The sequence below is a fragment of the Manacus vitellinus genome, unplaced genomic scaffold, assembly GCF_001715985.3.
Source record: "Manacus vitellinus isolate BGI_N305 unplaced genomic scaffold, ASM171598v3 scaffold_0_pilon, whole genome shotgun sequence".
In the NCBI taxonomy this organism is placed as follows: domain Eukaryota; kingdom Metazoa; phylum Chordata; class Aves; order Passeriformes; family Pipridae; genus Manacus; species Manacus vitellinus.
In genome coordinates, this window is record NW_021938789.1 from 51,944,089 (window position 1) to 51,968,761 (window position 24,673).

Sequence of the window (24,673 nt, forward strand, 5' to 3'; positions counted from 1 at the left end):
GACTTTTCACATGGGCATGCAGTGATAGAACAAGGGGGGATGGCCTTAAGCTGAAAGAGGGTAGGTTTAGATTAGTTATGAGGAAGAAAATCTCTACTGTGAGGGTAGTGAGGCCATGGCACAGGTCGCCCAGAAAAGTTGTGGATGCCCAGTCCTTGGAGGTGTTCAAGACGAGGCTGGATGAGGCTCTGAGCAACCTGGTCTAGTGGAAGGTGTCCCTGCCCATGGCAGGGGACTTTGAACTAGATGAACTTGAAGATCCTTTGAAAATGCCAAGAAATGAGCAGTTTCAGAGTCCAATAGAATTTTTGGTTTGTTCAGCTTGGAAAAATCTTGGGTGCGGTCCTTTTTTGTCCTGGACTGCATTTAAATGAAGCTTCCTGTGACTGCAAATGTTGTCTTGGTATTTAGTGGAATTAGCTGTGTGCAGGTCTTAGTTTGACTTAACCCAGTTAGGACTTTCTTTTTCTTCAGTATGGTGAAACTACTCTGGCTAAGTTGTGATGTGTCTGTCAGCTCTGTGAACATTCTGTGCTGTGTGCTCAAGGGGTGTTGTCTAGCTCAGCTCCTGGAGCTTCCCATGCAGCCTGGATTTGCTGGCTGGTGTGCAAGTAGCAAGGCTGACAGAGGCCTTTCAGGCTCTCGGTGGCTGTGTCTGAACTGGCACCAAAGCTCTGAGGTGGCTCTCTGAAGACTGACAAGCACAATTGGGAAGTACTGACTAGCAATGAGTGTTGGAGGGGGGCTTCTGGTGTTTTTTGTTTGTTTGCTTTTTTCTTTCTTTGTTTCTTCATAGGAACTGTGTATGGGTTTGGGTTTGTGAACACATCTGAGAAAGATGGGTGATGATTACCTGGTGTAGATATTCTTTGAAAATAACAACCTGTCTTTGATTAACTGTTGCTTTTTTTTTTTTAGGTGACTTTTCTTCCTTGAGTGAATACAGCATTTGTGAAATTAATGTTTTCTTTCTGTTTGACAGTGGGCCACTATACGGATAGAAAAAGGAGCCGAAAAGCCACAGCCACAGATATCAAAGACTCCTGCTGCTAATGGTGAGAGCCTGGGGTCAAGTCAAATTAATAAGACTGATGTTCTAAAATCAGAGTACTGAGTCTTTTGCAAATGAATTAGTTAGATGTGTGCATGAGAGAACTGGAAAAGAGGTGGGGTGGGTACACACTGACTGTTGTGGTTTCACCCCAGCCAGCCTCCAAGCTCAAAGCAGCCTCTCGCTCACTCCCTCTCCAGTGGGACTGGGGAGAGAACCAGAAGGGTAAGAGGTAGAGCACTTGTGGGTTGAGATAAAGGCAGTTTAATAGGGAAAGCAAAAGCTGCACATACAAGCAAAGCAAAACAAAGAATTAATTCACTGTTTCCCACAGGCAGGCAGGTGTTCAGCTACTTCCAGGAGAGCAGGGCCCTATGGCACTTAACAGGTACTTGGGAAGACAAACGCCATCACTGCAAATGTCCCTTCTTTCCTCTTTTTTTCCTTCCACTTTATATACTGAGCATGATGCCATATGGTATGGAATATCCCTTTGGTCAGTTGGGGTCACCTGTCCCGGCTGTGTCTCTTCCCAACCTTCCATGCACCTCCAACATCTTCAGCAGTGTAACAGTACGAAAAGAAAAGGCCTTGGCTCTGTGTAAGCCCTGCTCAGCAATAACAAAAACATCTCTGTATTATAATTACTGTGTTCAGCACAAATCCAAAATGCAGCTCCATACCAGCCACCATGAAGAAAATTAACTCTACCCCCGCTAAAACCAGCACTCTGATACATCTAATTGTTTTGCAATGCTGCTGTTCCTGCAGGATGAAATGCTGTTTTTACTGGCTTGTACTGAATGGTTGAAAAACAGGGGATGAGGAAGTGAAGTGTATGAAATAACATTAAGTTTAACAAAACAAAGTAAAGCGTAAGATGGAGACCATCCTCAAACTTGATGGAAGTTTTAAATTTTAAATATAAGGTTGATTTTTATCTTTAAATCTCTTTAAGTCACTTTCTGCAGGGTTGCTGGCCAGCTATCTCAGTCCTAACAGCATCAGAGTACACTGAAAATATTCTCTGAGGAGATCTGAATGTTTATTGGACAGTACTTTTCTTTTCCAAGCTCAGTGCTTTCTTGTTGTAGGGCTGCCAGATTAAAGTGTGTGGTGTTATACTCATTCCCCTTTTTCAGTCTGCTTCTATTGGCCTTTTGCCCCTTGGAGTTTATATCAGTGTTTGTCAAACTTTTTACACTCCTTGTCTGTAGAAAGACAGCTGAAAAATTGCTTCATAATTCTTCCTTTAGCCTAATTTTGAAATTGTTTTTTTTACTATGTCTTAACCCATAGTCTGTGTGAGTTGTAGTAGGTCAGTTGGTAGGCTGTAGTAGGTCAGAGTTGGCTGTAAGACTTTGGAGCTGTGAGAGCAGTCTGAGTTTGCCTAGGAAACAGGAGAAGGCTCAAAAGGCATTGTGGTCTGCCATTGGTTTTCTCCTGGTTCCTGAATGCCTCAGTATTGCTAATCATTTGCTTGGTTTTGACAGCCTTTGGCAGCATTTTCTATGTGTTCCCTCATTAGGCAGCACAGCTGGAAACAGGCCCAGCTTGCCAGTTAGTAGACTAGTCAGTTGTTACCTGATTCTAGGAATTAGCTCATGCAAACACGAGGCAGTAATGGGGTCTGAATTGCTGAACTGGTTGTGTGTGTTTCATCTCCAGAGGAGTATCCTTATCAATACTGTAAACACTGGTATCTTACTATCTGCAGGCCAGGCATGAAACAGGCTTCGATGGTAGCAGATGCAAGTGTCAGCACCTGTAATAATAAACTGGAGATACTGCCCAGCAGCTCTTAAAACAGCTTAAAACTTGTCTTATTTAATTGCTGACTTTAAAGTGGCTGAGGAAAAGTACATCCTATTTCACTCACCAGTGTCCTGACAGTTGTGGGGTATTTCTGGGGGATGGCAGGGGAAGGCAAGGTCCTTCCAAATAATGTCAGTGCCCTGTTATGTGCTTCACAGGCTGTCAGTGATGCAGCAAGATACCCGTTTTCTTCTTGTAATGCTGATAGTGCCCCATCATGCCATGGGTCAGTGAAAGGGCAAGAGATCCAGCTGTTCTGCTTCAGTTGTGCAGTAGGAGATTTTGTCTTCCTAGACATCTGGTCATTCTCACACGTAATTATTTCTTCTTTAGAAAAGAAATGTAAAGGGAGAGGTCCCATTAGTAGATATATCAATGAGCTATCTTTCCAAAAAACTCCAAATAGCTGTTTGTCTTGTGCATGACTGAGGGGTGTATAGTGTTAATATGTGCCATGGTTCAGAACCTGGACTAAATTGAATGTGCTCCACTATCTGGAGCAGCATCATTGATAGTAAAAATGGTCTGAGATAATTCATACAGATGATTGCATGAGGGCTGTGTTCAGGTGGTCTTATGTATGGGGATACAGAATTGCAATGGTGGCCTGAAGCACCACTTTTTAATGTCCTTTTTATATCTGAAATAAAAGATTAAAACCTTTCCCCACTGTAGGTGGCTCTTTCTGCAGGAAGCTAGTCTTAACTGTTACTTGTTGAGAAGATGTGGGAAGCAAGGGAGATATGAAGCCTGCTGTACCAAGCCGTGCTCTGTGTATTGCTCTTGGGAGTATTTTAAGCGTAGGAATAACTGACTTGTAATTAGGAGACTGGATTCCTGTATGTGGATGAAAGTGCTGGAGGGTCAGGGCAGGTGTAGATCTAACAGTGCATTATATAAGTTGGCATCCCCTGAGGTGACAAAACACGAGCAGGCAGAGAGGCCCAATTGCATTACACAATATTTACTGAGGGAGGAGAAATTCCTGCTGATAATGAGTTACAGAGTAGTTGATAAAACAGGGTAAAGGTAAATGTTTGTGTGTACGCATGTGCATGTTAAGTGTTGTAAGGGAGTGTGTATCACCTTTTCCATCTTTCCTGACTATCCAGTCATCACTGAGTTGGGTCAGGGTAGGAGGGAGCATTGCAGATGCATGTGCAAGGGCAAGTTTTCCTGTTTGCAGGCAGAGCAAAAATGTTCTTCCCAAACACCTTAAAATTGTGTCCGTGAATAAAAAAAAAAAAAAAAGACAAAACGAGTGAGCTCAACTGAGGAGACACCACCTTCCTCTGCAGTACCAAACTCAGTGTATTTCACATCTCTTGGCAGAAGTGGCAGCCACTGCCCCTGCACTGGTGCTGTGATAAGGAATCGTCCAGGGAGAAACATAGTTGCTTTGGGCAGTTACCTGGTGCTGTCACCTCAGGGTGCCTCTACGTTAGACGGCAGCATGTTTGTGCTGGAGCCAGTGGTAGCTCTTGGCTGAGCAGGTAGCTGGAGGCTTGATGTCTATCTCATTGCAGCTGAATAACCAGCTCTCAGCTCTGTGTGGGTGTTGGCTGTGTTGTCTTCAAGCTGGTGGGTTTAAAAAAGACAAAAATGCTATTAAGTCAGTTTTGAAAATTACATCCAATAAAAGAAAAGTTTAAGCAAATAATGTTAGTAGCATCTACTCACTGTGTAGTGTATACTTACTGTGTAAGTAGACAGTGTCAAATTTAAGCCTGGTATAATCAGGTGACCTAGAGTATGTGAGCTTGAAGGCTTGGAGCTTGTGCAGCAACCCTGAGTAAAGCTGTTGCTATGGCTTTTTGTTTGGTTGAGAGTGATGTTGGCTGTTCTCCTGTGTAGTGCTGTCTTTGGCAAACTCAACTCTGCCCATGGCCAAGGATTAAAGGCCATTAAATGTTCCTTCTGATTACAAGATGGCTAAGTACATGACCAGAGCAGCATGTGTTACCATTCTGTTCATAATACCTTGGTGTGCTGCTGAGATCCTGGCTTGGAGTAGCTTGTCCCAGGGCTGGTGCATGGAGGTGTCATGTGACAAGGACAGTGCAGGCTGATGAGGCAAGACAGTACAGCTGTGCTCTCTCAGCTTGCCAGCAGATAATCTTGAACCCTGGGCTGGTTTCAGCCAAGAAGTTGTAGCCAGGTGAGCCAGATGCTTAACAGGTGCTGAACCAGAGTCTGGATGTTCCTAGTTCTGGCATCTGGAGAGAAGAGTGATACTGGTGTGATGGGTGCTGGAGAGTTCCCCTGGTTTCTTGCCTATGACCTGTCTCCAGCAGTGTGGAGCAGACAGGTTGGACTGATTTGCCTACTGTCCTGGATGTTTCAAAGTTTAGAGGTTTAAGGGACTGACTGAGAGAAAAATTGAACCACAAACTAGAGCTCTGATTTGGGTTTAAAATACAACACAAGCGTAGTTTATTCTGGCGAATGTTTGATGTGATGCATGCTTGTATAATTTAGATCCTGAAGGGCATGTGGTGTGCCATTTTGGTGTGCCATATTAATGATTTATATTTGTAGGCTTGTGATAGGATGGTGCGGTGAGGTGGTGTGGTGGAATTGGAAGACAAAGGTTCAAAGCTGAAGGTGCTAATAGGTTTTGTTTCAGTGTGACATCTCATAGATGTTGTTCTTTAGCATTTTCCTCAGTAATTAGTGGGCCTTGCATCTTGGAGCTTCCTATGTTATCCCATATGTATGCTACAGTGCAGTACGAAGATTTTCCATATCACTTGTAATTTAAATCTTGTGTGTGATTTGCACAGCAAATATGTTCAGAGTTTTTCTGCTGGCAAGACTTCATTGGGATGCAGATTTCCTACAAAAAACACTTTATACAATGTGGAAAGTTCTTAGTAGCTCGAAGAAGTTGGTGCTACGTCCTTTCCCTTTTTTATCTCAATATGGAAGCACAAGGATTATGCAATTTGTCTGTCAGAGGATGTCTGACAGAGTGGCAACCTGAACTTGGACCTCTGTAATCCAAGTTGAGTGTCTCAGGGGATGGTTGTTCTGGTGAACTGTTACTCTAAATTTCTTCAGTCATCAGTTTCTGGAGCCAGACTTGCTTACCAGAAAGCAGTTACTTGATCTTTTTATTTAGCTTACACAATTTGTCCTTACCTTTAAAAGCCCTAGTGAGAAATTGGAGGTTATCAGACCATAAGTATAAAAAGTGAAAAGAGGGGAAGAGAAGAGGGAATATTTCTTATTGCTACTGCAATTCTGAACTGTCCAGGTTTCTCGTCTTTTGCCAGGCATTATGTGGTCAGAGTTCAACTGAAACACAACTGAAGTAAATTATAGTAAGGCACCTCTAGGCATGACTTTGTTTGATATGTTTCTTTGTTTGATTTTAACTAAAATAAAAAAACTGTGTGGTTACTTACAGGAAAGACTTGTGCTGTGAAGGGAGGAAGGTGCATTTGGTTCAAAGCTGGTCCATGCACAGTGTTGTGGTCTGGGGCTTTGGCAAGTAACAGCAGAACACATTTCAGCTGAATGTGGCTGAGGGACACCACAATATAAGATGGGCTTAGGGAACAGGAAAGCCTCCATTGAGAAGAATAAATGCGTACAAATATACAGAGCACAGAAGGGAATGTAAAGGACAAGGTCTTACCTGGTTTCTTCTGAAAGCATAAAATTGTCTTGGATAAAGTTGCAGAGTTGAGAGCATGTTAGATGGTGGGAAAGGGTTAAGTCTTCTTGCTTCATGTTCAGTAGGCAACAGAATTTGATGTATTTTCTGCTCAAGGAGTAGATGTGAGGAAGGGGAGCTGGAACTGGCCTACTGAAGAGTATGGTGTGTTCAACTACCCAGCTGATCTTGCTTTCATAGGAGGGGTTCTGAAAGTCAGTTTATCTCCTTGGGTAATGCAGAGTGACAAGTGATTCGGAGAATTGACTGTTAATTCACAGAATTATTTCCTCATGTGGTTACCATTTCCTTCCCAAGGTATCATTGAAAGAATTGAAACGTCTATGGAGGAAGAAATTGCACGTCTGAATGAAGTGAATTACGAATTCTCTGACATCTTCTACTTCTGTAGAAAAGGATTTGAGGCTATTGTGGATGATGCAGTCACCCAGAGGTTTTCCTCAGAAGAGCTGCTCTCCTGGAATCTCCTGACGAGGACTAATGTCAACTTCCGTTACATCAGCCTGAGGCTGACTATTGTGTGGGTCATTGGGGTTGTAGTGCGGTACTGCTTCCTGCTGCCCCTACGGTAAGCTCGGGGGTGCTGATGGATTTTGGCAAACCTGGGAATGCATTAATTTGTGTTTTCTTGGTAAATGTCATCTCAGCTTCTTTTAGTCGAAAGGCAGCATTGGCAGATACAGAAGATTAACCTGCTTAAAGACTCCTTTTAATGGTTAAGTTGCCATTCGGAATACTTTTATCTTGCCATTCACTGTGGAGAGTAGATTAGGGCTAAGTGATCATCTTTCCCTGGAATTCTTCTCCACACTCATGTGTATTGGCAGTATAAGTATAGGGTGGGTGAGCTGTAAAGCTCCCTTATCTGTATCTGAATCTGCTGCCTTTGCTAGACCATGATTTTGAGCAACAGGTCAGGGGATTGCTGAGTTAGCGAACTGTATAAGTTGGATATCTGAGGAATAATTGAATTTCTGCAATCCCCTTCTATTTTGTAGCGAGAAAGTGTTGTTACAATGAATAAAATACTTATTTTGATTTAATATCTATGTTATGTGTAGCATTACCCTCGCTGCCATTGGGATTTCGTCAATGATTGTGGGAACAACATTGGTAGGCCAGCTGCCAAACAGCAGGTAGGTACTGCATGTAAAGGATGAACTTGCCAAGTTGCATCAGTGCAAACAACTGAAGATGGGGAGTGGACAGATTTTACAAACAGACTACTGATAGTCCACTTGAACCACAAATTTGTGACCTTGCTTTTAGTGGCATTTTGATTTCGGGCTGAGGTTGGCTTCTTGCCAGGCTTGGCACTGAGATCTCTAAAGGGCTTCTCACGCTCTCAGGAGAGACTCAAAGGGAGTGTTGTAGCAGAGGTAATGGTGTTGGGGTGGAAAACATCCAGTAAGGAGATTACAGCCTTGCCTAGATAAGTGACACCAAGAGTATGACATATCTTGGCTGAGCTGCAATAACAAGTGAGTGGTAGAACTGGGAATATCCCTCTGTGCTCCAGAACACCAGGAAAATTTCAATCCTGAGTTGTGTTGAGTAGGCTGGAGAATATTGTATGTGTGTCTAGCTGCTTTCCAGGATGCTCCAAATATCTGTGATTTCTTTCAGTGTGAAAAACTACCTGAGTGAATTGGTCCACCTCACGTGCTCCCGCATCCTCGTCAGAGCTCTGTCTGGTACCATCCATTATCATAACAAGTGAGTGACAATAGCAGAAGTGTGTGTATACTTCTGTGTGTGTGAGCATCCCATTTGAAACGGGGGCTGCTCTTTTTTTACCTGCAAGTTAATGTCACACTAGATGCTGAATCACCTGGCAGCTTTATGGAACTGTTGTGTGTGTAATGTGATGCTCAGTGCACTAGTAGTCTAACCAAAAAAATATGTACTTGCAGGGAAAACAGACCTAAGAAAGGAGGAATTTGTGTTGCCAACCACACATCACCGATAGATGCAATCATTCTGACAAATGATGGATGCTATGCAATGGTATGAGCAGATCCATTATGACCACAGCAGAGGGAGAGGAGGGACCATGAGAGGGAAAGATTGTGGGGTATTGGTTGTGGACTTCAGTATTAAACTTTCATGGTTTAGAGATATCTACTTGAGCACTAGTGTTGAAGTTGGTCTACAATTTACATGCTGGTGAAGTTGTCCTGGCAGTGTCAGTGCTAGGCTCTTCATCTGGTGAACTACTTGGGATACACTTCCCTGTGTGCACCTAGGTCCTCTCAAGTGAATGCAGTTTAACAGTTTTGTGGTTGCTGCTCGATCATGGTTTGCAGTCTCCAGTGCATTTGGGGTTTTTTTTAAGAGGGATGGAGAAGAGGAGGTTCTGCTTTTCAAGTGTCTTAGATGCTGATGTGCCTTGCTGGGCTTGCAGGTTGGCCAGGTTCATGGTGGGCTGATGGGAGTCATTCAGCGAGCCACGGTCAAGGCCTGTCCTCACGTCTGGTTCGAACGCTCCGAGATCAAGGATCGCCATCTAGTGATGAAAAGGTGAGGCGTGGGATGGTGTGTCTCTGCTACCTGCCGGTGCCAGACTCCCTGGAGAGTCACTGGACAATCAAAGACCCAGACGAGGGGTTTTTGGAGTGAGTTCCAGGGGTGGTATGCAGGAAACTGGATCACTCAGAATGACCTGAATAAGCTTGTTTGTGTGGGCTTTGGTGCAGTAGACTGGTCAAAATGTCAGGTGCCAAGGTCACCCACGAAGGCTTGAAAAATTTATACAGGGTAACATGGATGAGCCCAAAAGTTCTGGTAAGGTCTGAATAGCGGACTGTCACAAAACATCTCAGTTGGGTAGCCATCAGCATAATAACTAACGTCTGGTGAATTCAGATATACATTTTAAAAGGATGGGAAGATATTTAAATTTTGGGATTTTCTGTTGAAGAGAAATACTGATCATAAAACAGGCTTTCTGTGATATAAACTCTCAATTTCATTTGAAATTGTGAGCCACTGGAAATACCAAGCTTCACTTGTTTGGGTGAGGGGCAGAATGTGTCTAGTTATAAGAATGAGCTGCTTACAAAAAGTGGTTTTCTGCAGAATGTCACCAAAGGCATACCTGTGGACACAGTAGTACAGGGATAGAAATTCTTCCTAATTTTTGAAGAACTTTTAAGTTAATTTTGACAGGTTAACAACTTTACCACCTCTTATTTGCCTCTGCACAGCAGGACAGCTTTGCCAAGTTATCCAAGTGTTATTCAAATAGTGTGATCTGTAGGCATTTAGGAACCCACTTCTTATGAAATCTGCTGTTAAGTAAGCAGAACCTGGATGGACCACTGCACAATTTTTTTTTTCTTACGTGGGTAATTTCTTGAAGGTTGAGTTGATCAGAGTTAGTTGGACTGACTTAATGGCATACATTTGTTGGCTTTCCTGACAGTCATTAATAAAATAATATAGAGGAAGGAAAACAGGATGTTGCCTCAGTGTAATGCACCATGGGCCTAAGGGGTGGCTTGCACAAAGCTTCAGTGTTCTTATAAACAGAAAAGCAAGTACAAATTAGTGTCTAGTAAAAGCCTTTGCTTTCAAACAAATACATAATATGTAAAGATATTTTTAATGCACCTGCCTGGGGAAAGAAGACTGGAAAGGAATTGTCTTTTAAGCTTTCCTTCTGCTTTTACAGACTCAGGGAACATGTGGCAGATAAAAGCAAGCTTCCAATTTTAATTTTTCCAGAAGGTAAGAGCTGAACTACTTATCTCCATTCAAAGTAGATGTCATCCCTGTTCTCTTTCCATGGCTTCTGCTGCTCAATTGTATCTTCACCCTTGCCATAAACTTGGTTAGGGCATTCCTATTTTTCATCTTTCATATGAGATTATGTGGAGACAACACAATACTGTCTCTGGCTGTTGGTTCTCCTGGCAGAAGCTCTAGGCAGAAGAATGGGAAGATTGTTTATTTTGCCCTGTGAATATCAATTCACTGTCCTACAGACTTAAATTCAGCATTGTGCTTTTTGTCTCACATGCATTTGGGCTTTATTCAGGGAGTCAGTCACAAGGCAAAGGATAAAAGTAAGGAGGGGAGAGATGCTTAAGTTACACTCCCTGAGGAGCAAATGCAGGCCTTTATGGGCAGGACCTGTATGTTGATACAGTGTTGCTACTGAAATGTGGTAGGCTGTGTGGAGCAATGACTTTATCTTCTGGACAGGCACCTGCATAAACAATACATCTGTGATGATGTTCAAAAAGGGGAGCTTTGAAATAGGAGGAACGATCTATCCTGTTGCAATCAAAGTAAGTGGAAAAAACTGGCTGCTAAATTTCAAAGTTTGGGATCTGTTTTTGTCTGGGTGGCAGGAAGCTGTCTCAGTACAGCTGCTGTTGAAGGCACAGTAGCTCTGGCAACTGGCTGTGTGCTGTGGATAACTCCTGGAGTAAAAGTGGCTAAAATGAAAGTGAAGTCCTTTGGCCTATGGAACCTGGCTGGTAGTCCCTGATGGGATCAGCTTCTTCCTCCAGAAGGCTGAAAGGGAGGGAGATCCAGCCAGTCCCTCCCAGTGCTGAAGGGAAGAGAAGTGTGCTGCTTGCAGCAGACTTAGACTGTTTTGGCTGTTCAGGCAAATGGGTGATGTCTGCTGCTGGTTCTGTCATGTAATCACAGATCCGGGAGGCTGTGATGGTCTGTGGGGAAGGGGTTTTATGATTTGTTTTTTGTGATCCTTTGCAGTATGATCCTCAGTTTGGAGATGCATTCTGGAACAGCAGCAAATACAACATTGTGAGCTACCTGCTGCGAATAATGACAAGCTGGGCCATCGTTTGCAACGTGTGGTACTTGCCACCAATGGTTAGAGAGGTAATCTAGCATCTGGCTGACTAATTGCTATTTAAGAACTTGACTGTGTCTGCAAGGGTCTTTTTACTCTTTTTCCCCAAAACCTCTACCTACCCCATGCCCCCATATCAGAGTTTTGTATTGGATTTTTGTCAGTGTTGACTGATGTATGACTGGACTTAGCTTTTCCTGATGCAGCTTGGTACCATCACAATAGTGTCAATGTTGCATCCTGCTGGATGCAATTTCTCCTAGTTTCAACACTTTAGAGGAAAAATGAATTAAATTATTACCACAAGGGGACATCAGATTGTGATGTTGGCATGATAAGGGACAAATCATTTGGCAGTGAGCTAATTTGATGAGGCAGCAGATAAAAATGTTATTAAAGCCTGTTTCAATTCGCTTCTTTCTGCTTTGATTATGTTGAATTTATGACCCTTGAAGGAGGATGAAGATGCTGTTCACTTTGCCAACAGAGTGAGATCAGCCATTGCTCGCCAAGGAGGACTGACTGAACTTCCCTGGTGAGTAATGCCATCCTTGTTAGACTTCATGGACTTTCTGTTAGTTTGATTGAGAGGTGCTTCCACCCTTAGCTTTGTGACAGATAACATTCGACATCACTTTATTGCACTCTGGAGAAAGCAAAGGAGTAAATCCACATGCACGTATGTGAAAGTAAAAATAAAGATGCACAAAGTCTTTGGAGTGTGTAACATGGAATGATTTTCACCTGAAGGCTTGATGCTTTTGAAGCAACCCATTCACAGTTGTTCCTCATGTCGAGACTTCTGCTGTGATTAAGCAGCAGAAGTGAAGTTACTTGTCAAGCCTGAACAAAAAATGGGGCTTGAGGCTTTCTGCTCTGACTTTCTCATGTCCTACTTCAGTAAGTGGCAGTACAATGCCTAGATCTCATATGAAACAAATTTGAGAGCAAGATTTTGATGAAAAGAGTGGGCAAATAGATTCAACTGTGAGGCCCAGCTGGCCCTCTGAATGATGTTAAGGCAAGAGACAACTATGGTGTTGCACAAGATTGACTTCCCCTACAGGCTAGGGAAGCAACATCCCAGATTGCCAACAATTTCTATTGTAGGTACAGCCTGTTACCAACTGAGTAGGCTGCTTTAGTGAGCTAGACTCAAGATTTGGACTTCATGCAAGTTGTGGCTTAAGGTAAAGGTTTTAATAAACATGCTTAAACTTGGATGTTATAGAAGTTCTAAAGAAAATCCTTTAATAATAATATTTTAGATTTAGACTCTACAGTTAATGTAATGCATAGTTTGATAACAATAGTCATAACAGTCCTGATGGGTTACTTTTCCCTCTTGCTCTATTTCAGGGATGGAGGTCTGAAACGAGCGAAAGTCAAAGATACTTTCAGAGAAGAACAGCAGAAAAACTACAGCAGGATGCTAGTGAGAAATGGATCCATAGGAAGCCTGTCTGCAGGAACAGAGTCAGACTGAATGGTGGTTCTTGAAAGTTAACTTTGCACAACCAGCCTTAGCAGGAATAATGTTTTTTAATTAAAAAAAAGGACAAAAAATACAGCAAGACAACAATAAAACCCTTCATGACGTGTATGCATATTCTCTGTATGGCTGGTGCAGAGCCTGCCAAGGACAGTGTCTCTGTATTCCTCCTCATTCACTCTTCTCACTCTCCTACCCCTCCCCATCTTTATGTGGTGATGCACTGCAGCTCCTGGTATTCCTGAGCTGAATGCCAGCAGAGTTTAAGAGACACAAGGAAAATAGCACCCCAGTTTTTCTGAGTTTGTAAGGATGAAGGGAAATACACTGAACAGATGCTGTCAGGAAAACTGGTTGTGAAGATACCTCTTGTTTATGGTACACTGAAGGTTTAAACATAACAAAATGTTGTCTTTTTTTTCCCCAGTGGTTCACTGAGTTCTTGTTGTAGGTTTTTTTAAAATAACATGTTTTAGGATATTGTCAGAACTGTAAGATTCACTCTTGGGTTAGCTTGCACCTGGATGTGCAAGGAGGGAATGGAAGCAAGGGCTGCAGAGACCCTAAAGGATGGGAAAGGAGCTGCCCTGCCAAAAGCACAGTTCATGGCCCATGAGGAATTTGATGGCCTTACAACATGGTATCACCTTTACTGAGAACTGCTACCTGAGGGAAGATAAGGGGGCAAGTCCTTAATCTCCCTGCCTACTGCTATTGTTGAAATTGCTTTCTTGAGCTCTGAAACTGTAAAGGTAAGAGACAGGAAACAGTTGGATAATGAATTTTTATGAAGTGGATTTTCAAGAGAACCCTTCTGCAAAAATTGCTGCTGGTGGCTTAAAGTTCTCAAGAGAACCACTCCAAAACCACATTTTGTGTTTTCTGGGCTAGCAATAGCTACCACAACTATAAACATAGACTCTGTAAGTCACCTATGATACAAGATGCGGCATGTCCAAATATGCAACATATTGCTGTCTGAATGTAATGAAAAATAAATTCTATATTTCTAATGGGTCTGTGTGGCATTTATACTGTTCTCTAAGTGTATGTAATTAAAACAGTTATACTTCTTGAGAACTTAACGTTAGAGTTATGGAAACTTCAGTCGCTGACATAAAGGATCAGTTGTAGTTGAGCTCTACCTGATTTCTAACCTGACTTTTTTTCCTATTTTCCCTCTCCTTGGACTCTATGGCTTGGTGTTTATCCTTTCTTTTCGAAGCAGGAGTGACTCCTCATACAGACTGAACTTGAAATTACAGCATGAAGCCATAACAGGGAGACTCAACTAATGAATATATAATTAACTGGAAAACTATTAGCTTCTAAATTTAAGAGTTCATTTTTAAGTGACTTTTTCCTGTGGCAAAGAGAATTTAAATGTAATGCTGGAAAAATATGTTGCTGTTCTACAAATCAGAATTTAAAAATGTTAGAACATAGTTTCCAAAAAAAGGGTTTCCTGATCTGCTTTTCATTATCTCTCAGTTCGTGCACTTACACAAGGACAAATATATTTATTCATTGAATATTATATGGACATGCAGCATATCTGTGTCTTGGAAATCTGCTTGTGAAGCCTGTTGGAGGTATGTGACCTTGGGAGAAAACACCAGGGAAGGGGTTTTCAGAGAAGTTTTTTCAGGTTTAGCATGGCAGGCCTTTAAGAAGGAAGCTGTTTATATTAAAAGGGTTGGAGTGGTAAGACAAGTGAGACACAGCAAAAGTCTTTTGCTTAATGTGGACCTAGCTCAACTGTGAACTGAGTTATGTTATTACTATTAAGATGAAGTGATCCTGCAAGTTTTGGGCTGATGAATGTGTTTGTCATAATTTATGGATATTGCTGTGAGCTTGAGCTTTCCTGGATTGCACTCAAAATAGGAAGCTTTGTAAGGACACCTTACCTTTTTAAAAACATGCCTGCATGTGCACCTGTGCATACACATATAAAATACAGTTTAGGTGACACATTTAAAAATCTATTATGTATAAATATTGATGTGTGTATATATTTTAAATATTTCTTTTAAGGTATAGATTGTGATATATTTCTCTGTAGGTGGAACAAGAACTGTTTTGATGAAGGTTTAAATGTGTGATTCCTAAGAGAACCTTCACGGTCAGTTTTATGGGCCCTCTGCTTTTGGAGTTGATCATCAGTAACTGAACTGCAGTGGTTTTAGGAAATCTTGGTTGTGCTCACTAGGGTGCTCTGTCAGGTGCACATGTTTACAGCAACAGGATTGTGAGCTTTGGGAAAAGTGCCAAAGACTGCAGTTTGCTTCTCACTTAGGGCAAAACCGAATTTTAAGGCAAAAAGTCCAGTAAAGTTGAAGGATGATAAGGTAGTACAGTGTCACTGTAATGAAATGTTGTCTGACAAGCCAAATGGAGTTCTGTGATTCATTACAAATAGCCTCCACTGAACTAATTTTTAACAAAGTCCGACTTATTTTTGAGAGAATTTATCAAGGAAATGTGTAGATGAGCTGTATGAGTGGCACTGGCCATGAGGAAAGGCATCATCCAGTCAGTTCTTAATTGAGTGGAGAAGATGTAGGTGAATGAATAAGCTGAGGAGGTTTCTTGAACCTTTACATCTTTACTAAGCAAGACCTTTTGTGTGTTCTTTGACTCTTGATAGGTGTTTGGTGTTGTATCCCTAGACTTCCCATATAGCTCTGAAAAAGTGTTCAAGGAGGCTGTGTAGGCAGTGGTGACTACTAATAGATGGTTCTGGACCATATCCCAGATTTGTTACAGACATGAGATCCACATTCCTTGGGTGGTTTTATTAACTTTGGAGAAATGTTTTTATAGGGCACCGATGTATACCACAATGACTAATAGAAGGAGGCCAGTGCATAGAAGTTGTGACTTGACTCGGTGCCAGCTAGGCCGCTCTCTGCTGCCTTTGGAAAGCTTTTTGTACGTGTTTTTCCTTTTCCCCTTGACAGATCTGGGAAATGTTGCAGCTGTTTTGAGTGGGATCAGTAGAGACAGCTCAAGAAATCCAGTGGTTGAACTTGAAGTCTTAGTTTCTAGTGCTGGGCACATAGAGCATTGATTCTTATTCTAGGACCCAAGTACGTATTTTTGTTTAGATTTAGAGAAGGGCTGGCCTCTTTCCAGCTCAAAAAGAACCTTACTGGCCTTGGGGAAAAAAACCAAACAACCAGCTAGTTGGTTTTAAAGGTGATGATGGAATCCAATTCAAATATTATTTTCCTGTTGCTGAAATCTATGTGTTATTTCCTTGAGCACAGTGGGTATAGCTAAAGATTCTGTTTGTATCCTGGTAAGTTGCTCTGTCTCTAATACATGAAATGTATGCAGGCTGTTATTATATACAACTCATAGTTGACATGAAGGAAGCCAGTGAAAAGAAACCTCAAGTTGAGAATCCTTGAAAACTTGTTACGAAAACCTCAGTGTAGACTCTGGAAGCTCCTGGGCCAAACCTAAATTAGGTCTTACCCTGGGATTTAAGGTACTTAAAAACATCCTTGTCGTCTCCATTACTGAACAGACAGATAAAAGGTTTCTAGTTAAGATTTAGGTCTTTCCTCACTTTCCCCAATATTTGTCTGATATAACTTGTAGAGGACTTCAAATATCAGACTTGGCAAATGTGATATATTCTTGTTCTTCCTTGTTTTAACTAGTACTTCTAAAGAATTGGTCAATCCTGATATTATTCAATATGCAAGTTCTTGCTTGAGGAATTGAAAGGATTTTAAACAGTACTGAGATATTTAAGGAAAGGAGAAAAGAAAACCCTAAAGAGACACAACTAAGATCAAAGCAGACCTTGGCTGTTGAAGCCTTCTCCAAGATATTAGTACTAATACTCTTGAAGGAGGTTCCTAGGTCCCTAGTTCTGGTTTTTTTCTTCGGTGTGGATGTTGGGTATTATGTAGCTGTTGGATAAAGGAATCTATCACTACAGGCACTAATGAAGCCTGATTTTATATGCAATTGTGCCTCAGCTTAGACTGCAAGCTCTAATTGTTGTGGTATAATGTAGTGTTACTATAGAATGGTTGGGTTGCAAGGGACCTTTAGAGGTTATCTAGTCCAACCCCACTGCAATGAGCAGAGAATGATCTTCAAATAGATCAGGTTCTTCAGAGCCCTGTCCAGCCTGACTTCAAATGTTTCCAGGGATTGGGCACCTACCCCCTGTCAGAGCAACCTGTTTCAGTGTTTCACTACCCTCACTGTAAAAAATTGCATCCTTACATCCAATCTGACTTTAGCTTTTACTTTAAAACCATTACCCCTTGTCCCGTCACTGAGCACTCTATTTAAAAACTCTGTCCCTATCTTTCTTATAAGCCCACTATAAATACTGAAAGACCACAACAAAATCTCCCTAGGCCCACTTCTTGAGCTTGTCCAGGTCCCTGTGGATGACATCCCTGTCCTCCAGGTGTGCCAGCTGTACTGCTCAGCTTGGTGTCATCTGCAAATTTGCTGAGGGTGCACTTACTCCCTCTGTCATTGAAGTGGAACAGTACTGGTCCCAGTACAGCCCTCTGAGAGGCCAGTGTGTGCTGCAAAACACAGATCTTGACTCAGCCATGTGAGAGTATGTGCAGTTGGACTAGAAAGCTGCTAAAAAGTCTTGGGGATTTTTAATATTTATTTATGTCACAAACTGGCTGCTCAAGCTTAACAGTGAGGGTGAATTCTTTGGTTTTGTCCCAGATGTGTTTTTGGGCACTGCTGCTCCTGAAGAATGTAGCAGTGCCATTAGCAGCTCTGATTTGTTCCCATTCAGGAGTTTTTTGTTTCCCTGAAATGCTTTTTGTTTCCCTGAAATGAACATAATAAAAGAAGCAGAAATATGACCTCAAGAGTCAAGATACAGACTTCAATGATTGTTCACTGTCTCCATCTTTTTATTAAATTTTTCTGAGGCTGCTGTCTTTTCCACCGGTTCACTGGATAAAATCCATACAAATGAAATACAAGCACAGTCAGTAAATAATAATGAAAAGGTAAATTCCTTTTACTGAGAAGCCAGTGCCTGTAAGACATCATCTGAAATGGTGATTTTTTTATTTTTTTTTTTGGCAGAGCACAAAGCTGTTACAGTGTTTTAAAATTAATATCTGGCTTTTAGGCTCTATAATGGTTTGTGTGACCTCTTACCCTTGGGCTAATATGAAAAATGATATTGTTTTTAAATACAAGACAGACATGATAATGCCATGGGTAAGGCTGATACTTCTGTTAAATAGCATGGGATGGGAAAGTATGTGGCTTGGTTTTCCATCTTGTGGACTGGTACTGCTGTCCACCTTTGGGGCAGGAAGGTATGGGTTTGTCCATATCTGAGCTTCAGCAGAGCTGCCCTGCAGCTTGGTGAGGAGGCACAGAAAAATCCCTGCCAGCTCCTACCTCTTTTCTGTAGACCAGGCATAGCACAGGAGTGGAAAGTCAGCTAGAGGTGGCCAGGTTGCAGTTTGTGCATCTCTGTGGTGGGAAGGACTGCCTAGCTGGACCTGGCCTCACTGAATTCCAGGACATTTCCAGTGCTTCCATCAGTGGCAGTGGCTATGTTGTGACCTTATGCTATGGTAGTGTACAATTCACAGGCTTGAATGTACCCAGTTTTTTCTCATACACCAGATAATGTTCTGTGCACACAGCGTGTCTTAGAGACCTAATTTGTAGGGATTTTAATTTCAGAGAGAGCATGAGAGATTAATAACCCTTAACTTCTGTAAGTTGCTCTGTCATGTGATGGCTTGACACTGTTCCACCAGTGTAACTTGGTTCATTTTACTGCAGTCAAGTCAGTTGTTAAAGAATCATAGAATGGTTTGGGTTGGAAAACACCTTAAAGATCATCTATTTCCAACCCCCCTGCCATGTGCAGGGACACCTTCCCCTAGGCCATGTTCCTCAGAACTTGATCTAACCTGACCTTGAACGCTTCCAGGAATGGGGCATCCATCCAGAATGAGGAGTGGATCTCAGGAGTGAGGTTTTTAGCTGTACCTGGAATACACATCCTGTCTCAGTGCTTAAGCCAGCCTTGTCTATCAGCTGATGACTGCATGAAGATTTATTGGGTTTTGTGGTTTGGTTTTTTTCCCCTAAGTTACATCCTTGTGCAATGAATTGGCTGGGGTATAACTTGCAACCTTTTCTTTCCACAAAATAGTGGAAATGTTCTTGCTTTGGATAGTGAAGAGAACTTTTGGAATGAATTGGCACTGAGCTAGGATGTGAGCGGGGGACTCATACCTTTTACAACTAAGTCTTCCTTGGAGTTTTCAAGTAAAGGGCACTGTCAGCAGAGCACTGCCACCTCAGTTTGGGGCCCTGTGTCAGGCTAGGCATGCCAAAACTTTCTGCTTCTGAAGTGACTTAACATGAGTCAGAGCTTTTCTGGACAGCAGCATGTTTTTGTGCATGCTTTGCTCATCAGGACTTTCCACCTTTCTATATTTTTTGCCACATGTTTGTTGTAACCTAGTTTTTATTTATTTATTTTTTTTAATGTTCTCTGGCTGTGCGATTTCATGCCTGATGTTTAAGAAGGGCACAAGTTTTGTCGCTGAAGAATGATGTCTGTGTGTACTTCCAGCTTTCATTTTTCTCACATTTCTTGCCTGTGGGCTCTGTCTTTCTGCCTCCATTCCCATACAGTAGCAAGTCACTGTCTCCTGCAGTTAGTTACGTAGAAGAACAATGAGATTGGCCCTGTGTTCTTCTCACTTCATCCTGGGATAATGGATTAGTCCAGATGCTTGACAGCATTGCATAAAGTGAGCGTGATGGAGTGTAAACGCATGTGGGGACAGCTCTAGCACAAAACAACCCTCGCATGGCATACTCTAATTTTCTTCCTCATGCTTCATCTTGTGCAACCGTTCCACTTAATTATTGCACTGTGGAAGTCAGCAGCCTGGGCAGGGATTAATCCTTTCCAACAATTGCAATCAAACTTCTACTCATGCACTTGACTCCTAATGCTTGGTTCGTGCTTAGGGAAGGGGATGGGAATTCAGAAGCGTGATTGCTTGTCAGCAGCAGAAATTTCTTTCTTGTCCTGTTCAGTTAATGACACCACCTGTTAAGGAGGGAGAGGAATAATGATGTTTAGGAGGTAGTCACTCCCCAAGCTAGCCATATGAAGAAACCAGTGACCAACTGGAAGTTCCAAACCCACCTGTTTATTTAGCTGACCTGGCTTAGGGTAAAAACTAAACATGTCTGAGGTTTTGGGGAAGAGTTGGGTGGTGAGGGACGGTATTTAGGCTTTTAGGGTTGTTAAGTGCCTGGTGGGTATTAATTAGATGCTGTTAGGGATGCTTAAAAAAAACTTCTATCTTAATCTTCAGGTGCCAAAAGGTCTTTGGAAGTTGTCCCTGATACCTTGCGAAAGGTACTGCCCAAATGTAAGTCTTCAATCTTATGAAGTTCAGAAGTAGCACAGGCTCAAACTAGCTCTGTGAAACTACAGATAACACATGAATTAAAAAGAAGACATGACTGGGAAGGGAGTGCAGTTATGATTTTTGAAATAACTTACTGTTTGGAAAATGTAGTCCTTGAGCCAAACTGCATCCTTAGTAGATCTCAGTATCTATTGGAGCTATGGAGGGCAGTCTTATGACCACGTCTTCATGCACCAGAGGTGCAAAATCTTTGCTTGTGTTTGAGCTTGATATGTTGTCCTCAATATTCTGAATGTGTTCTGGTCAGGATTCACCTGCGTTCCCATTTCCACCAGTGTTTTATTGAAACAGGATTTACTGGGTTTCAAAGGAGCTCAAAATAAACCTTGAGGATTGGCAGGAGTGTTTGTCTCTTCTTCCCTTGGAATCACATGAACTCATTTAGCTCTTCAAGAAAAGTCACAGGGAGTTGATCATCAGTGCTATCTCTGGACTAGGACTTCTATTTTCTGCAGACATGTTGATTTCTGGTCCTTAACTTATTTGAACAGGGTGCTTAACTGCTGCATTCGCAGAGGTTTCCAAAGCACACTGAGAGGGCTGCTGTGGTTTGGCAAAAGGGCTAAGGTTTGTTCTAGGAGCTAAGTCTGAGGGTTAACTTTTACCCAGAGTGGCATCACTGTCATGTTACTATGTAGTGTGGAGAAAAGATTAAGGTGAGATGCATGTCTGTGCTCACTTGCCAGTACTAACCAGCCTGTCTTAGTTAATCACCACTATAAGTGCCATCTCCAACTGCCAAAATTGAGGCATGCTGTTACTTTCTTTAAATCACTGTTATCATTCAGACTTTGCTTCTCTAACAGGCTCTCCGTGAGGTTCGAGTTTTACGGTCCTTGCTGATGGCAGCACCAGGAGCTGCTAAGTGTGCTGCTTTAGGGATACCACTACTCTCCTTTACTGGCTTTACTTTAGGAGCAAATAAGACTATTTAGCTCCTCCTGGTGGAAATTCATACCAGCTTCTCTCACAGAGAAGCTAAGTCATAGTAAACTTGTGTTGTAGAAATGCAGCTTAGGAAACAAGCCAAGTCCAGGCTTGTTTTAAAAAAGATAAAAATTACTTACTTAAACCAGTACTGTCCAGCTTTGCAAAGCTGAAGTGGCTTAACGATTTGGGACCTTCAGCTGGATTAATCTTTGCTTGAGATAGCTTTATTTGCCTTGCCACATCACCAACCTTAATTAAATTGGGCAGGGATGGAATCTGTGTAAATGGGCCCACTGTTGAGCCTTGCGCGGTATTGCATTTTAGTCCCCTCTACATGGGGCTTCCTTCCTCACAGCAAGGTATGTTGCTTCTGCCAGTTTTTCAGGCTTGTTGCTGTCTTTGGGATTTTCCATCATTAAGGCAGACTTTCTCTTCTTGCCTGCTGCTGTGTTCCAGCTGTTTATGGGCCATCTTTTCTTGTAGGCTTAAAAAGAGAGAGATGGATCAGTAACAGATAAAGAGTAAGGTTGCTTGTATACGTCACTGTGGTCCTTTAAGAAAATGGACGCTGTAGGGAGTAAAACTCTCAGCTATTAAGAAAATTGCTATTTGGATTGGTTGTGACCCAGAGAGAAAGCAGAAGAAATGCGTGCCAGGATGCGACAGGAGAAGTGCTGTCAAGAGAATGCCCTTGATAGCCCTGAAATGTCTTTCATGGGTATGTGATGACAATTCCAGCGAACCTTGCTACAGCTTACAGAATTCCCTTACTGCAATGTCATGAACAGCCTTCTAGTTGTGTGGATTTATGTGTACATCCTGAAATAAAAGTGGATATTTCACACTATTCTCTTAGCAGAAAGGTAAAATAAACTTTTAAAGATACTGTTGCAGGGAGGCTATTATGCTATTGAGTATTGTGTTACTTTTGCAGAAGGGTTTGCTCACTGTTTTCAAAACTGTCTGAAGAGGGTGCTTTTCATAGCATATAGCTGCTTGTGAAGTAAGGAACAATTTTTTTCCTCACTTTTTTTACTTTAAAAGTTTCAATTCTAATGTTTTCAGTTTCTGAAGTTAGAGAAGTACAGTATTTAAATAGGAAGACTTTTTTTAATGTCAAAAATGCCAATGTTAGGACTTAGCTTAGAATTCAGTGTTAACAGCAAATATGGGTCAGCAGTGTTTGGAGCAGTTGAACTCCCATGTTTGGCTTCTCACATCTCCTAGGTATGTGTGTCAAGAATTAAAAACAGAAATGGTTTGTCTTCCATGCTTCAAGTACAGCAAAATTATCTTCCTTTTCAAGGTGCCTCAGAAAACCCCTTAGCTATAGTGACTAACATAAAAATAACAATAAGGAAAAAAAATCCCAAAGCTAAAGACTCAAAACAAACACAGCCCAAAAGCCTGGGCTGTGCTGTGACATCACGGTTTCAACACCCAAAACAAAATTAGAGGCATCCCAATCTTGCAAAAGTTGCATATTTAATTTTAAGTGCTGTCACATTGTTTACCCCAGGTCCTGGCAGCACTGACAAGTGTGGCAGGAAAGTAAGTATTACATCATAATTTTTAGGTAACCAATGGGAAGATGAATCTGTCAAAGTTGGCTCTAGAGCCAAGGGTAGAGTACCACTATATGGGTAGAAAACCACTGTCTAGGAGGCTTTTGGCCAAAAATGTCTTTGATCTGTAGCCAGAAAACTGGGAAAGTCAGTCCCTGCAGGCAGCTCCTTGAAAGGAACAATCCTGTCTGTTCTGGGCAAACAATGGGAAAATTGGTCAGGATGAACAGGACTTGGGAAGGCCAGATTTTTGTGGGTGTATGAAATTGGATCTCATGGTCTCGTGATCTTCAAGGATGTGCATACAGTTGTAATCTACTGTGTCAGTACTCCCATGTGTCTGGGTTAGCACTGATAGGAAAAAAAAAGGTTAAACTCAAACTAGTTCATGGAGCAGTAGCTTTGTGTCTCCAGACAGCTATGGAGCATTCATAGTATGCGTGAAAATTTTGGTGAACTTTTCCTTCCCATTTTGAATTTTCACAGGGAAGGGGATAAAGCTTCCTGAAATGCTACAATTTTGGTTTTGGTTTGGTGGGGGGGAAAAGCCAGCTCAGATTAGAGTGGTGGCAGGGTGGATGTATACTACTGCCTTAAGTTGGTAGCCAGAGTTGTGTTCTAGAGACTCAGAGCTCTCAGTTGTCATTTGAGAGGGCAAGATGTTTAATTGATATAGACGGCACTTGGATGAAATCCTTTCCTTGCAATATAATTATGTGCTTCCTAAAGTGCCTTTTCTTCTCAGTGTGAGATGATGAAAGGACGGCGGGCTTGCTCAGTTTTCTGCTGCTTTGCATGCATCATTTTTCATAAGTAAGGCTGAATCTGTCTTCTGAGACAGGCTGGTGGGCTTTCTGCACCTGAAATTACAGGGCAGGAGGCTGACAAAGAACTGCTATTCGGCACAGTTGGTCTCTGCTGCTTTTGCATCCCCTTCAAAGAAACTGGAAGCAGCCGGTGTATCACAGCACACGCAGCTAGGTGCCAGCACCAGCTCACGTTTGTGTTTGCCTGACGCGTCTTACCCAGCAGTGCCCAAAGCAGCAGTAACTCAGCTATACGGTGCACTATTTGCATACTCTAACGAGATGGGCTATAATTGGCCTTCATTGATTTTGTTTTCATTGAGCTAAAATAGAGTCAGAGCTTCTTAGGCAAGAAGAGCTGATTGATTTGTGGTAGGATTCAGGACTATTCAGTTGGAGGAATAATTAATTATGTTCTTATTTAGTAATTGTCAGGGTCTAAGTTTACTCTTACCTTTCAGTAGACACTGCTAAATTTGCTCTCTAGACTGTGTCTTCCCTTTTAAAAGCTGGGATAAGGTGCAAACATCCAGAAGACAGTTCACAGGAACTCTATTCCTTCATTACTATTTCTTTTTCTCCCTGCACTTCCTCCCTACTGATCCATATGCATGACATCCTTCTTTCCAGGTATTAATTGATCAGCTCCATTATCTGGCAATTTTCTTTTAAGCAATTCCAAGAAAACACCTTTTCAAACAAAAGTTGGGAAACAAAAGAAAGAAAAAATTGCTTGCTTAAGAAAATTTGAATGGTAACCTACTATAAAGATTTTTATGATTTTTTTGTTCTAATTCAAGCTCTTGCCCAAAAGAAATGTCTTCTTATGCTGAGTGTGGATGTTAAACAAATACACCTGTGTAGCTCAGGAGCTGGGATGTGTTGATTATGTGCTGTTATACACTCATAAACTTGAAACAGCGGATATTTTTGTGTGTGAGAGTTATGGTCTTGCTGAAACTGGAAGGGTACTTGTCTTTCCTTGTGCTTTTCTTATGAAGTATCCATTTAATTAACATTAGCCCTGTG

At 41.9% G+C, this 24,673-nt stretch overlaps 1 protein-coding gene across 1 annotated transcript; it reads left to right on the top strand.

Annotated features, from left to right (window-relative positions):
• The first annotated feature begins 224 nt into the window (after positions 1-224).
• On the top strand, positions 225-13,880 carry GPAT3 (glycerol-3-phosphate acyltransferase 3). The gene is made up of 12 exons (XM_029959573.1): positions 225-311; positions 983-1,055; positions 6,843-7,113; positions 7,607-7,681; positions 8,172-8,261; positions 8,459-8,552; positions 8,950-9,065; positions 10,219-10,274; positions 10,752-10,837; positions 11,271-11,399; positions 11,826-11,905; positions 12,730-13,880. Exons 1-12 carry the CDS (start codon positions 225-227, stop codon positions 12,854-12,856), a joined length of 1,284 nt encoding a protein of 427 aa, XP_029815433.1. The 3' UTR covers positions 12,857-13,880.
• The last annotated feature ends 10,793 nt before the right edge of the window (positions 13,881-24,673 follow it).

What these genes read in the sequence shown, in the direction of transcription:
- GPAT3 (XM_029959573.1), top strand. Translation starts at nt 225, where the DNA reads ATGGCAGGGGACTTTGAACTAGATGAACTTGAAGATCCTTTGAAAATG. An exon ending in AATTTTAATTTTTCCAGAAG is followed by an intron (nt 10,275 to 10,751) that starts GTAAGAGCTGAA and finishes TCTTCTGGACAG; the next exon opens with GCACCTGCATAAACAATACA. An exon ending in TGCCACCAATGGTTAGAGAG is followed by an intron (nt 11,400 to 11,825) that starts GTAATCTAGCAT and finishes TGACCCTTGAAG; the next exon opens with GAGGATGAAGATGCTGTTCA.